The sequence below is a fragment of the Bicyclus anynana genome, chromosome 14 (genome assembly GCF_947172395.1).
Source record: "Bicyclus anynana chromosome 14, ilBicAnyn1.1, whole genome shotgun sequence".
Classification (NCBI taxonomy): domain Eukaryota; kingdom Metazoa; phylum Arthropoda; class Insecta; order Lepidoptera; family Nymphalidae; genus Bicyclus; species Bicyclus anynana.
Window position 1 is genome coordinate 7497820 of NC_069096.1, and position 14070 is coordinate 7511889.

The following is a 14070-nucleotide window of genomic DNA, read 5'->3' on the forward strand; positions in this document are numbered from 1 at the left end:
GGGAATGACATTTGCTATCGACAAGTTACCAGATCAGGTTGTCGATCGGATCTGTCATTCCAATTTTGTTAGTATTCGAAGCGTTAGGGTTTGTAGAAAAATAATCGACGTGTCACATGGCTTCACCGTTTGCGTATTAAACTTTGTATTTCGCTACATGACTTCTGAGCAGTCCAGCAGTGAACATTCATGGCTACATGATAAATATGAAGACGATTAGAAGTTTTTTATGTTAAATGTGTTGCAAAATAATTGAAATTGGGAGGTAGGTACTCTAAAATCCCATTAATTTATGGTGACTGTGGTATACCTAGTTGTTTGCTTAGGATTTACTCTTTAGACCTTCTAATGGCCTAATGACAATATTAAGAACATGGAGAAAGTTAGATGAAGTAGATATTTTAAGGATTTCTACTATCGAAAAAGAAGGAAGGTACCTATACTACAGCCTTTCTTGTTGAGTAATGTTTACCAACAAATATATTAGAAATGAAGGTAGATAACGCATGCCATTTCATAACTTAATTATTTTAAAATTATGTATGGTTTGTTTATAAAATTTTATAAAAAATATATCAACCATATCTAAGTGTTCTAAGCTTATTAATCATTCTCTTATTATTATTAATTTATCGCTTATTAATTTATTCTCATTAATTTAAGAACAAGTTATTATAATTATTAGTAGGTGTGAAATGATTAATGATTTATACCCTCATTTTTAATTTGTTTGTTGGTAAACAGTACTCATCAAGAAATGCTGTAGTATAGTTTACTACTTTTGTATGGATTCTGAAGTTCAACAGAATACTTACCAGCACCGGCAAAGAGTATGATCGCAGGCCAAGAGCTGACGAGAAGTGGTGTGAGTAGCAAGGCAGATATCATTAACGTCAATGGACCCTGCATCTTCTCAAATTTTCTCGAGTCGATGTTGTGTGCCGGTTGCCATGTGCTGAGGAATGTTCCGCATAACCAGACTAAAACAATTATTTTATGAGGCACATAAATAATTACGTAAGTATAACTTGTTAAACAAACATTTCCACAGTCAACACAGTTCAAGTTTACTATTTTTTTACTCTGAAAAATGCAACTATACGCTTGGCAAATTCGTTGGTAACACCCTATGATCCGCAGGTGCTGGGAGGGGGGTAGCGATGCCTCACGCGCACGACTACACACCCGCGCAGGGTGAATCTGCCATGATGTTATGCACATCGCTACCAACACACGATCAATTTTATCGGAATGTTGTTGGAGGTTGGAGGTAGGTAGGTACATATTATGTTCCTATTCAAATTTGCCTTATATAGAAGTACTAATAATTTCTGTGTCTTCGATTGTTGTAAAGCTAATATTATTTTAAACTTACATGGTATTCCAGTCGCAAACATTGGTACTCGTAAATCCTCATTGCAGAAGCCGTAAGCAATGAAAGCGTCGGCGAAAATCTGCACCATTGCCCCTACTGCCGACCAGCGAGCACCGCTCAAACTTGGGGGGGTGGGCAGGCTGGCTACTGGGATCGCGGTCACCACCTGTTAGAGGTAAGTAGGTATAGTCGGAACCCAACGCGTAGGCCATACATAAACTATGCTAAAAAACCGATCAAGTGCGTGTTGGGTCACGCGCAGTGTGATTAAGTTGACACTTTAATCGCTTATATGTAATGTACAAAAATACCGATAACTATACCCCACAATATGATATAAACAAGCAAAAAGAATAATTCATCCCACTTTACATGTACCCTATGGTTACGCCAGCGTTTATATCCCCATATTCCTTACCTACTCCTAAACCATTTAAAAACCCAATGTCCCTAACCTTACCTTGAAATAAGGCACAATACAAAATACTGACCACACCATTTTGTGGTTGGCAACATTTTCGCGCGGACATATTGCGCGGGTGTGTGGACTTTTTTGAACATTGAAAAAACGCACGCGGCCGTCGTCGGTGTAATTGCAAGGTGTAAAGTTGTAAAAGTGTGCCTAAACTGCATTTCCATTGTCTCGGGGTTTCGTAAGTGCTGTTATTCCCCGAGCTATCAAATATATATGGTGACGTCTTATAAACCTGTGGTGCGGCGGAATCAGCTCTCGGGAGACGGCGGGAAACGTGCACGTGGATGTTCAGGTCAGTGCCTTATTCCGTCTAGATCCTATCAGAGTCCTGCTCTTATCACCATTTAACTCTAAATTTACAGTCCATTCCAAAATAACGTTTGGCGTCATCATAAGTGGTCCATACGAGTCGGATGTGTATTGGTTCCTTACCGTAAAATTAAAGTTATAGGTAAAATTAAAACCTACCGGTTTGGTCACACACAAGTTATCAAGTTATCAACTATATTAACAACTAATTTCCTATTAGAATACGAGTTTAAAGGCTCTAATACGTGGAATTAAAGTTAATTGTTCGTAACAAAACATTTAAAATACGTAAAACAAATAAGTTAGGTATTGCGTCATCATTTTCTGGATTAGATCGGCATAGAATCACATATATCTGATCTCCCCGGCTAGCTAGAATACGATTCGTATGCTTATTTATATACATCTTCAATAAATATTCTGTATTTATAGAAATTTAACATAATTTAAAACAAATAATATTAACCAAGCAATACGCCGCTTTCATCTAGTGGAAGTAAAACGGAACAGCATTCTATACAAGGCAGATTACTGTAGCCGTTTATACAAACATTGACGATACGCGACGCGCAATCTACTTCGAACTATTCCGGTAACACTTATTAGTTTGAATCAGGATATAAGATTACGATCGGCTGAGTATTTTATGCGATATTATACGACAAAATACTGTAGCCACCTTCATAAGTTATACCGCGCGCCATTAAGTACGCGACGTGTATACCCATTGTAATCGTTTGGGTTTTACTTGACCTAATTAACAAAGACGCTAGCTACTGAGCATTTTGCAATACGCGAAGTGTAGATTTTAGCAAATACCCGCGTTTACAAAGAATATCTTTATTATTTTCGTTGCTCGATTACGATGCCGCCTAAAACGGATACCAAAGACGTTAAGTTAACTTTATTAATAGCTAAGCGTGAGGCAATTTTTGGCATTGTTCAAAATATTTATGATTTAACACGGGATCCAGATCTTTTCACAAACGTCGATAAAAGGGAACATTTTCTAGATGAATCATTACAAATAGATTCGTTGCGAAATAAATATGAGTCTATAGTTGACCAATATAATGCTTGTTTGCTAGGCTTAGACGAGGAGTCGACACCGGACTATAAGTGTCTTTATGCTTTCGATACCTTGTATAATAAAATTAAGAGAACCCATACAAAGTGTTCAGATGCCTACTCGACTGACAAACAAACTCCGATGTCACTAGTAAAATCTAAACCGAAGTTAGCTCCCATAACGATCATGGAATTCGACGGTGACATTAGAACGTTTCGGATGTTCTATACCACATTTAAGTCTGTTGTAGATGATAATCCATCCCTCACTGACGCCGAAAAACTATTTTACCTATTACCCAAATTAGTGGGTAAGGCAAGACTGGCGATATCTGGAATCTCCCCATGTCCGGAAAATTATAATCTTATTTTGCAGACTTTAATAAATAAATTCGATGATAAACTCTTGTTAATATCTGCGTATTTAAATGATCTGTTCAACTACAAAGGTTTTCAAACCCCGTCCGCAGCGAACTTTGAAATGTTTATTGACAAGTTTGCCAGTATAGTAAGCGCTTTAAAAAACTTAAAAATTGAAAATCTGGCCGATCTTATCTTGCTACATATAGCTAGACAAAAGATGGATCCAGAAACGGTACGCGCATTCGAACTACAGTGGGGTAACAAAATACCTAATTTTGAAGACCTTGTTGACTTCGTTAGTATGCGAGCAAAGGTATACGAAAGAACGGGTTCCACCTTACCCACGTCCTATACACGACAGAATAAAAATACTAAATTATCAAACCCCTCAACTTCGGGTAATGTGCCAAAATACCAAGCATATGTAAGTACAGTTGATAATCCTGCGTGTAAATGTCTGTGTAAAAATATTACACATACATATCTTTATAAGTGTGCTGATTTTAATAAATTATCAACACCCCAAGAGCGGTTTAAATGCGTTAAAGATAAAAATGCATGCGTAAACTGCCTTTCTATCAAGCACAAAGTAGGACAGTGCGAAACCCCGGCTCATTGCTTTTGCGGTCAAAAACACAACAAAAGACTGCATTTCGCTCCAACGGGGAATCGAACCGGAGACCGAACGCGGGACCCCGCGAACGCGGCAGCGACGGCGCCGCGCGCGCGCGCCTCGTCCGTAGATCAACGGCAAGCCACGCCCCCAATCGTAGCGGGCGAACGTACCGACGTAGCACTATGCGCTACGAGCGTAGGCTCCGCTGCCAGCGCTACGCCATACAATAATGAAGAATGTATATCGAAACGAGATATGCGATGCGCTCGTACAGTTTTATTAGCGACCGCGCAAGTCGTTGTGTACGACTACAGTGGCAATAAGCAAATTATACGTGCTTTGTTAGATTCGGCTTCGCAAGCAAACTTTGTTACGCGAGAATGCTGCGCTCGTTTGAATTTACCTATCACGTTAGCGGAACGTACTATAATAAGAGGTTTCGGCGGAGCGGAAAGGGTTATTCAATCCAGTACGGTTGACTTAACATTTTATTCTCGTTTTGACGATAATATAAAATTTAATATCTCGCCACTTGTTGTCGACGAAGTGACGGATAAATTGCCCACAGTTGCGGTAGATACGTCCGTCCTACCGCACCTGGCAGGCATTCCGCTTGCGGATGAAAATTTCGGCATACCAGACAAAATCGATGCCCTAATAGGTGCTTCAGTGTTTCCGCATCTACTGGTCCCTGAGGGTATCCATACCCTACGCCGCGACCCGTCGGCGCCTGTAGTAATGCAGACGGTTTTAGGTTACGTGCTCATGGGCGATGCGCCCACGTTGCCTTTAACAAACACCAATGCCTTAACATGCTGTTTAATACAGGAACCTATTGACACGTTAGTCAAGCGTTTCTGGGAGCTTGAGGAATTGCCCTCGGCCCCTATACACCATCCCGATGAGGATGAATGTGAAGATTTCTATACTTCAACTACTGTCCGCGACCCCCTAACTGGCAGGTACGTAGTCGGGCTGCCATTTAAGGACGATGTATATGCATTAGGTAATACAATGGACATAGCAAAGAAACGCTTCTACTGCCTCGAAAGAAAACTCGAATCTTCAATGAAATTGAGGTCAGCCTATGACGATGTTATAAAAGGATATATCGCGAAAGGCTATATTGCTCCCGCGCCTTTATATGACTCCAACGATCCTGTCCCTATATATGTCATGCCACATACGGGAATAATACGGGAAGACAAGCTCTCTACTAAGTTGAGGCTAGTAGTAGACGCTTCTTGCCAATCCAGTTCTGGGAAATCTCTCAACGACCTGCTACATTCCGGACGTAACTTGCAAGGAGATCTATTTAAAATTATTTTAAATTTTCGTTTGTATAAGATAGCTATGACGGCTGACTGCCGCGAACAATTCTTACAAATTGTCATGCGCGAAGAAGATCGTCGCTATCAGTGCTTTTTATACCGCTTCAACCCACGTGATCCACTCGTGCTTTACCAATTCAACAGAGTTTGTTTTGGCCTCACGTCAAGCCCCTACCACGCATTGCGTACGGTGAGACAGCTAGTAGAAGACGACGGCGCAATGTATCCAATGGCAAGGGACGTTGTGTTATCCGCCCTATATATGGACGACGTTGCCTTCTCGCTTCCAAGTGAACAGGAAGCTGTCACCACGTCGCTGCAGATGGTTGACCTTTTCAAGGGAGCGAGGTGGGACCTCGTGAAGTGGAACAGCACTTCGAGCAAGGTGTTAGATGTGCTTCCTACAACTCACAAATTACCCACCGAGGTTGAATTTGATAGGACTGTGAATAAAGTCTTAGGCTTGCATTGGTCCACGCGCGATGATGAATTTTATTATAAAATTAAAATTCAGAAGGATGTACCATGCACCAAGCGCTCCATCCTATCGACGGTTGCCCGTCTGTGGGACATAATGGGTTTCGTTGCTCCCACAGTTGTTTATGCAAAAATGTTGATTAAAACGCTTTGGCAGCTGAATTTGGATTGGGATACAGAAGCTCCGACACACATTGTTAAGATGTGGAAACAATTTTGCGACGAGTTACCGGCTTTAAATGAACTTCGCATACCGCGTCATGTAGGCGTAACTGAGAACTGCGAGGTCACACTCTTAGGCCTGTCAGATGCTAGCCTTACAGCCTACGGTGCCGTCGTCTATTTACACGTTGGTTCACCCGCAGGTAACATTGTTCGACTTGTCTGTGCGAAAAGTAAAGTTTCACCGACGAAACCGCACTCAATCGCTCGTCTCGAACTTTTAGGAGGTGTTTTGTTGTCGAAGCTGCTTCGCACGGTACACGATAATTACACCGAACGCATCCCAATCAAGGCTACATACGCGTTCCTTGATTCTAAAGTCGCTCTGTATTGGATAAAAAGCTCACCACACAGATGGCAGACTTTCGTAGCGAATCGTGTTGTTCAGATAACCGAGAATATCTCGCCTGACAACTTTTATCATTGTGCCGGCACTGAGAACTCAGCCGACATTTTGTCCAGAGGTGTGACTCCGGAGAAGCTCATCTCTCACCCTCTGTGGTTCCACGGTCCCCCGTGGGCCTCTCTGCACCCGTCTCAGTGGCCGCTAAAGACCTTAGATGGGCAGTCCATCGAAGACATACCCGAAGAAAAGGTTCTAACGCACGCTCTGTGTACGTCTACAAAGCACGATGCTTTGTATGAGCTTGCTCTCCGCACTTCTTCGTGGAGTAAACTTTTACGTATAATTGTATACGTCTGTAGGATTTTAAAATTACTACCTCGTCGTAGTACTCCAGTAGTAACTGCAGACGACTTAAATTTTGCAGAAAATAAAATGCTTCGTGCGCTCCAAAAACAGCATTTTGCTGATGAATTTGTCAACATTAAAAACAATAAAACATGTTCACCGGCGTTTAATCGCTTAAGACCATTCATTGATAATGGTCTGATCCGCGTTGGTGGTCGACTCTCCAATTCTGGACTTAGTTTCACCACAATACATCCGGTGGTTCTGCCTCGTAATGGTCACGTGGTAAATATTATCATTGACTATTATCATATCAAACATTTACACGCTGGACCAGAACTTTTGATGTCCCTGCTTCGGCAAAGATACTGGATCATGTCGGCACGACGCATCGTCAGGCAAAGGATACACTTGTGTAACACCTGCTTTAAACTTAAACCACGTCCGACGTATCCTATAATGGCTGACCTTCCTGATGTACGTACGCGTCCAGGGCTGAAGGCCTTCAGTTTTACAGGCTGCGATTATGCAGGTCCTGTTTCATACGTTCCCATACGTCGACGGGGCGTACATAGCGAAAAGGCTTATATTTTACTTTTTACGTGTCTTACTACGAGGTCTACTCATATTGAGGTCTCCACCTCACTCAGCACGCCGAGCTTCTTAGCTTGCTTTAAAAAATTCCTGTCCCGGCGCGGGCCGATCCAGGTCCTGCATAGTGACAATGGAAAGTCGTTCCAAGGCGCTGCTTCCTACCTTCGGGATCTCTACAAATTTCTCAATGAAGAGTATTACCCGAAGTTAGAGCAAGAATGCGCAGAGACTAGAATATCATGGAAGTTTATTTGTCCTAACTCTCCACACTTTGGTGGTTCGTGGGAGAGCATGATCAAAATAACAAAATCCATTCTGTATAAAGTCATAGGACAACAAATCCTTTCTTATGAGGAGCTCTGCACCGTTCTGACGCAAGTAGAATGTGTGCTTAACTCGCGCCCGCTGACCGTGCTGAGCTCAGACCCGTCCGAGCCTTTGGCACTTACGCCAAGTCACTTCTTGCATACTGCTCCGTTATACTCCCTCCCTGCGCCTGTAGTCGACAAGCGTGTTAATTTGTCTGACAGACATTCGCTAATGGATAAAATCGTGCAGTCCTTTTGGAATCGGTGGAGGATGGAGTATCTACAAGGACTACAAATTCGGCAAAAATGGAATAAGCCTTCCGTACCTATTACTCCGGGAACGGTCGTCGTAGTAATGAACGACAACCTACCCCCGCTAGCTTGGCCTTTAGCCATTGTAGAGAAAGTGTTCCCTTCGAAAGACGGCGTCACTCGTGTGGCGACTGTGAAAATGTCCGGGAAAACTTATACACGTCCGGTGGTCCGTTTGTGCCCTCTCCCGACTCAATGATATACAAATTAATTATATTGGGTTGGAGGAGTGGCTAGGAGTAGGTAGTTTATAAGTAGGCAATAGAACATAACATAACATAATATAAGATAACTTAAAATAAATTAAAACTGTATTGTAATAGGTTATAGGGACGCTTAATATACATAACGTATCGAGCACTCTACGGTTTAGGTTGGAGCTTTTTTTAATGGGTACCCATTAAGGGGGGGCGTATGGTTACGCCAGCGTTTATATCCCCATATTCCTTACCTACTCCTAAACCATTTAAAAACCCAATGTCCCTAACCTTACCTTGAAATAAGGCACAATACAAAATACTGACCACACCATTTTGTGGTTGGCAACATTTTCGCGCGGACATATTGCGCGGGTGTGTGGACTTTTTTGAACATTGAAAAAACGCACGCGGCCGTCGTCGGTGTAATTGCAAGGTGTAAAGTTGTAAAAGTGTGCCTAAACTGCATTTCCATTGTCTCGGGGTTTCGTAAGTGCTGTTATTCCCCGAGCTATCAAATATATATGGTGACGTCTTATAAACCTGTGGTGCGGCGGAATCAGCTCTCGGGAGACGGCGGGAAACGTGCACGTGGATGTTCAGGTCAGTGCCTTATTCCGTCTAGATCCTATCAGAGTCCTGCTCTTATCACCATTTAACTCTAAATTTACAGTCCATTCCAAAATAACGTTTGGCGTCATCACCCTAAATAAATATATTGTAGTAATAATAATTCTAGCAACAATAGTCTCTGCGCTATACCGCGGACGGACGAAAACGGACATCACGAAACTATAAGGCTTCCTTGTGGACTACGGAACCCTAAAATGACACGAGAGGCGAAATCAATATATTCAAACCTAGTCCTAACCTATTGTAACTTTGACTTATCACTTATCAGTACTTTATACCTGGTGGAAACGCTACGTGCGGATTATGCAAAAACTTTGATTTCTAGATAGATGAAACCGTATGTTTTACCTGAATTCTGTCTCTATATTCTTTGACCACTGCATCGATATCAGTGGAATCATCCCCCGACGATATTTCCGCTTCACTAACGTCAATATCGGATTGTACATCTTCTTCTTGAGCTAATGTCAAAACTCTGGTTCCACTGCTGCCACTCGTCACTTGATCTATTTCTTCTGTCGGACAATTTGCATACTCATCAAGAAGGAGACATTCACGATCTTCTGTCTCTGTAAATATTTAATGTAATAATATTACCAATTATATAGTAGGAATTATATGTTTGCAAAGTGTTTATCATAAACATACCTTTATTGACTTTAGATTTAATACTTTCCAAAGTTTTTGTATGACGAAGCGCCGATGGAATAAACCATAAACCCCGTTTAGCCTTCTTCTCAGACGATTTAGCACGCGTTTTGTCATTGCCAAGACGCTTATATTCCACATCTAAAAAATATTAGAAATTCGAAATCAAGTAAAAGTTTTAATCAATTTAATGGTTTTATTGAAAATTTTCCTTACCTCCAGATTCCATTTGTTCAGCTGTCGGCACACATCGCAAGATGATGAAATTAAATGCTTCTATCGAAATGCTAAGCAAATGACTTGCATTCATTAAAGTTATCATGTGGGATAAAGGACATGCAAAGGCCAGGATTGCTGCAAGGCTTCCTAAAATTAATAAGCGATACATTAGTAATGTTAACTGAAATATTAAAATAGAAAATAAAGAAAAGAAAGAAGTTTTTAAACAACCTGCAGTAAAAACAGCCAACACTGGACTACCAGTAGTGGCACTCTCGTACGTCATAGATCGTGTTAATACTTTCCATTCCGGAGAAGCTAATGCTACAAGTATAGAGAAGAGTATTGGACACAACTCTGTCAATGCGAGACATATCCCGGCGACTGTAATAGCAGAGAATATTGGATAAACCCATTCGTCTGTTCTAGCTTCTAAAAGAGTAGTCACAGGCAATGCAGCGTCAATGGTAGTTCTGAAAATATGGCAGGAAGTTAAAAAAACACCAGATACAGTTATCATTGAAGTAACGACAAGTAAACTTAAAAATCTGCAATGCTGTGTCAAGTATCCGATTGCGTCAAATTAAACTGTACAAACATAACATTAAGGATCCGCGTTACAATAAAGCGAAATCTATCCTTAATCTTACCAAATTACCAATCTAAGCGGTAATTTTTGTTGTGTTAATTGTCAGATTGATACTTTTTATAGGATACTTACTTTTTACTTTCAATAGATATACTACTTAAAATTGGTTGGCCTTTATTAATGAGTCCATGGTCACGGGGATTTTAACAAATTAATATTCTCTTAGCTGAATAAAAAATTAGTAGGCTCTATTTTTTAAGTATATATACATACCCGTCTAACATGTTTGAGTAAAGAAAACATAAACAGCAGAACACAGGAGTGGGTATAAAGATGATGAGCATCATTTTCTTTTTGAAAGTAACAATATCCTTGGGCGGTAAAACAGCACAGAATGCATAGGATAAGGGCGCTCCTGCCGTGAATATCTGAAATGAAAAATATTTTAAATATAGTGCGCGCAAGATAAGTTTACGCGTGGCCAAAATTGGAACTAATCAAAAGCCGCCATCCGGTTCTCTATCTCTTATCTATCTCTTGGCGGCTAAAAGAGATCACTCTAACGCTGGCAACATATCTAATTGCGCCGCCAGTCGTGCGTCGATTTATTTCGCACACACTATAGCTGTTGCTCGCGTCTTTGATCTCGCGTATTTGGGTATTTTCACAATTGCCGAACATCCGACAAAGATTAGATCATTAATATCTGAACCCCATCAGATATGCAAATAGAAAAAGAAACCCTACTTTCCCGAAAATTGTCCCTTAATGATCCAGTCCGAGCTGAATTGGTGGACAGACCAATTTTTTTTAAATGTACCTACTCGTAGAAGTAGGTACATTTAAAAAAAATTGGTAATAAAGTGCTCATTTGCAATTTTAAATATTGATCATATTTAAAATTGCAAATGAGCACTTTATTACTTTAGCATCCAGTGTCAGAATAGAAGTGTTTGACCAAAATGAGTAGGTACAGGTACTTTAATGTATTTTATTATATATATTATATTATACAATTCACTGTAATCTAAGGAAAAAGTGCGTAACTTGAAAATTCTCTCACCTCGTAAGTAGAAATCGGAAATGATATTTTTATGTTTTCGATGTTCAAATTCATCAAGCCAAATATAGCGAAACACTGGCTGAATATGTACAAAATAACCAGCAACATAAATGTAAACATCATACTTTCCTGAAAATAATGAACCGGTTTAGTGAAAAAAGTCATGCTTGGAAAATATGTTAAATAGTAGTGACAGACAGACAGTAAAGAAGTAGTGACTAAAATAGAGAAAGGTACATGTTGAAAGTATAAATAAAAGAAGACTATCAAAAGGGATTTATAAGGCGAGGATCCATGGAAATGTTAGAAGAGCAAAGTCAAGGCAAACCTGGACCAAATCCAAGAAATTCTTATTAAAGGTCAGTTCAAGCGTAGTCTAAACCAACGAATTTGAAAGGATTGTCGAGAATGGATGAAGCAATTATCGTAGCAAGTGTAAGGGCGTGGTCTAAGTTTACCCCTACAGGATATAATATGTGTCAAAGTAATTAGGTATGTATTTAAAATATGTTATACCTCGAGTCCGCACATGAACATCGCACAAACGACCATCACCACCGTAACTCCCAATACATCAGGCCAAGGTTCCCCCAAAGCCCGTGTCTCGTAACCAAAAAGCCATCTCCTTGTCCTCCCTCCAGTTACATGATCAGCTGTAGCACTGAGGATTCTTGCACATATGGCAACAGCAACCAAATGCGCGAGGAAAGTCATCCACATTACCATGAATTCACTGAATGAACGTAGGTTTCTTTCGCGTCGACCTCTAGCTGTTCTTGCGGGCGGTAACAGTTCTGATAACTTCCCTAGATCTTTAGCTGTATATGCTAAAAAGACATTTTGGGTGTAATCATTATGTAAAATGTGATGCTAAAATGAGTGCATAAAATACTGAAATACCAACAAGTAAATAATTATTATGTACATAAACGTAATTTAAGGATTCTCTTGCACCCCCATAAACCAAATATCTTAGACTGTTTAAATTGGATGATGTAGAACTGGCTGTTACCTAAACTTGTACTTGTACTTTCTTCCTAAACTCACGAAGACAATAGCTGGAGCATCGGCCAGTAAGGCGAGAAGGAGCACTCCAATAGTCCATCCGCATGCTTCACTTCCACCTAACAGATGTGGCTTGTTCATCGCACTGTTCTCTCGTTCACTTTGCTGAAGTAGAATCGGCTGTATACTTACTTGCTGAAGTCACGAGAATAAACAGCAAAAACACAGCAGGAACAGCACAATAGCTGGAGTTAGCAGCGGCCAGTGGGGCGAGAAGGAGCGCTCCAAGAGTCCATCTCGCGCCGCACGCTTCACCTCCACCTAACAGTCGTAGCTTGTTCATCGCACTGTTCTCTCGTTCACTTTGCATTTTTAAAGAGCTGTTAACAAAGAACATACAAAGCGTTTAATAACATTACGCCATAAGTACCTATATAAATGCGAAAGGTCACTTAACACGAAATATTGAAAACTGTTTGACGTACAAATATGAAAGGCATTGAGGTAGTTTATAGTTGATAGACGTCCGCTAAGAATAGATTTTATGAGAGGGTACGCTAATCCTAATCCTAATCCTAATAGCTTAGCTGCACAAATCATTGTAGGTGCTAAAGGTTAAAATATTAATTAGAAATAACTTCTCTTTAAAGGATAAGAACACCATCCTTTTAAAAATATGGCAAGTTTCCTGTCTTTAATTAATTAACAGAGAACTACAGTTTAGTTTCCGTAAACACAATCAACTAATTTGAAGTGGAGGGACTGACACGAATGGTTCACGGTCAATTTTGTTAATTTATCACTAATTGAAATGCAGCTGCTTCCAATTCACGAATAACAAAATATATACAGTACCTACCTATATGGTATTTCAGGCTAAATAAAATAAATACCTAAAAATCGATTGTTAGGTCAAGGGGCATCTATAAGACTTCAGCAATGCCTGATCTAAGTTTATCTATTCGATATGAAATTTTCGGGATTCTTTTACGGAATATGACAAAGAAAATTTTACCTTCTCTACCTTTAGATACATATAAAAATAAAGAATTACCTGAACTTAACGAAGACTGAAAGACATTACTGTGAAATACAACAAATCTTACCATGTTCACTTTAATTGTTTCCTGAAAGTTCACCTGTCTTTTCACCTGTTGTTTTTCACTGGATAACTTAAAATTGGCTACATTTTGCACTATCGCGAGTCACAAATCGGTAATTGATTTGATAAAAATTAGGGAATTAGCGATCACCGGTATACGGTCTTTTCATTTTATGCGACAAACGTGAGGAGGAGGGCGCTATATCGACGTCCCGTTTGTGTTGTTACCAATCGATACACAGTTGGGACTGGGGTGACCACTTCCGTAGGATCACTAAGAATATTCTTTACTTATTTATAGTAATAGTTGCTTTTTTAACTTTAACTACGTAAACTCTAGTAAGGAAATCAATAAATCAGTTCCTTGAGTTCACTGTAAAGGTCTACTGTGTTTATAGATTGACTAACTTAATACACTCAGACTATTGAATCTTCAAATTTTTTTTACAAAAAGTTGTTTTTGTAAAAAAAAA

At 40.0% G+C, this 14070-nt stretch overlaps 1 protein-coding gene across 1 annotated transcript in view; it reads right to left on the reverse strand.

Moving 5' to 3' along the window:
• Positions 1-13831, reverse strand: part of LOC112044469 (uncharacterized) — a 20118-nt gene extending 6287 nt beyond the window's left edge. Inside the window, exons 1-11 of the mRNA XM_052885400.1 lie at positions 13602-13831; positions 12688-12875; positions 12007-12317; positions 11491-11619; positions 10701-10855; positions 10070-10311; positions 9836-9985; positions 9620-9760; positions 9320-9540; positions 1376-1541; positions 816-980 (exon numbers count right to left, since the gene is read on the reverse strand). Coding sequence (XP_052741360.1) covers positions 816-980; positions 1376-1541; positions 9320-9540; positions 9620-9760; positions 9836-9985; positions 10070-10311; positions 10701-10855; positions 11491-11619; positions 12007-12317; positions 12688-12865 — 1858 coding nt within the window. The 5' untranslated portion in view covers positions 12866-12875; positions 13602-13831. The remainder of the gene's footprint in view (positions 1-815; positions 981-1375; positions 1542-9319; positions 9541-9619; positions 9761-9835; positions 9986-10069; positions 10312-10700; positions 10856-11490; positions 11620-12006; positions 12318-12687; positions 12876-13601) is intronic.
• Positions 13832-14070: the final 239 nt, after the last annotated feature.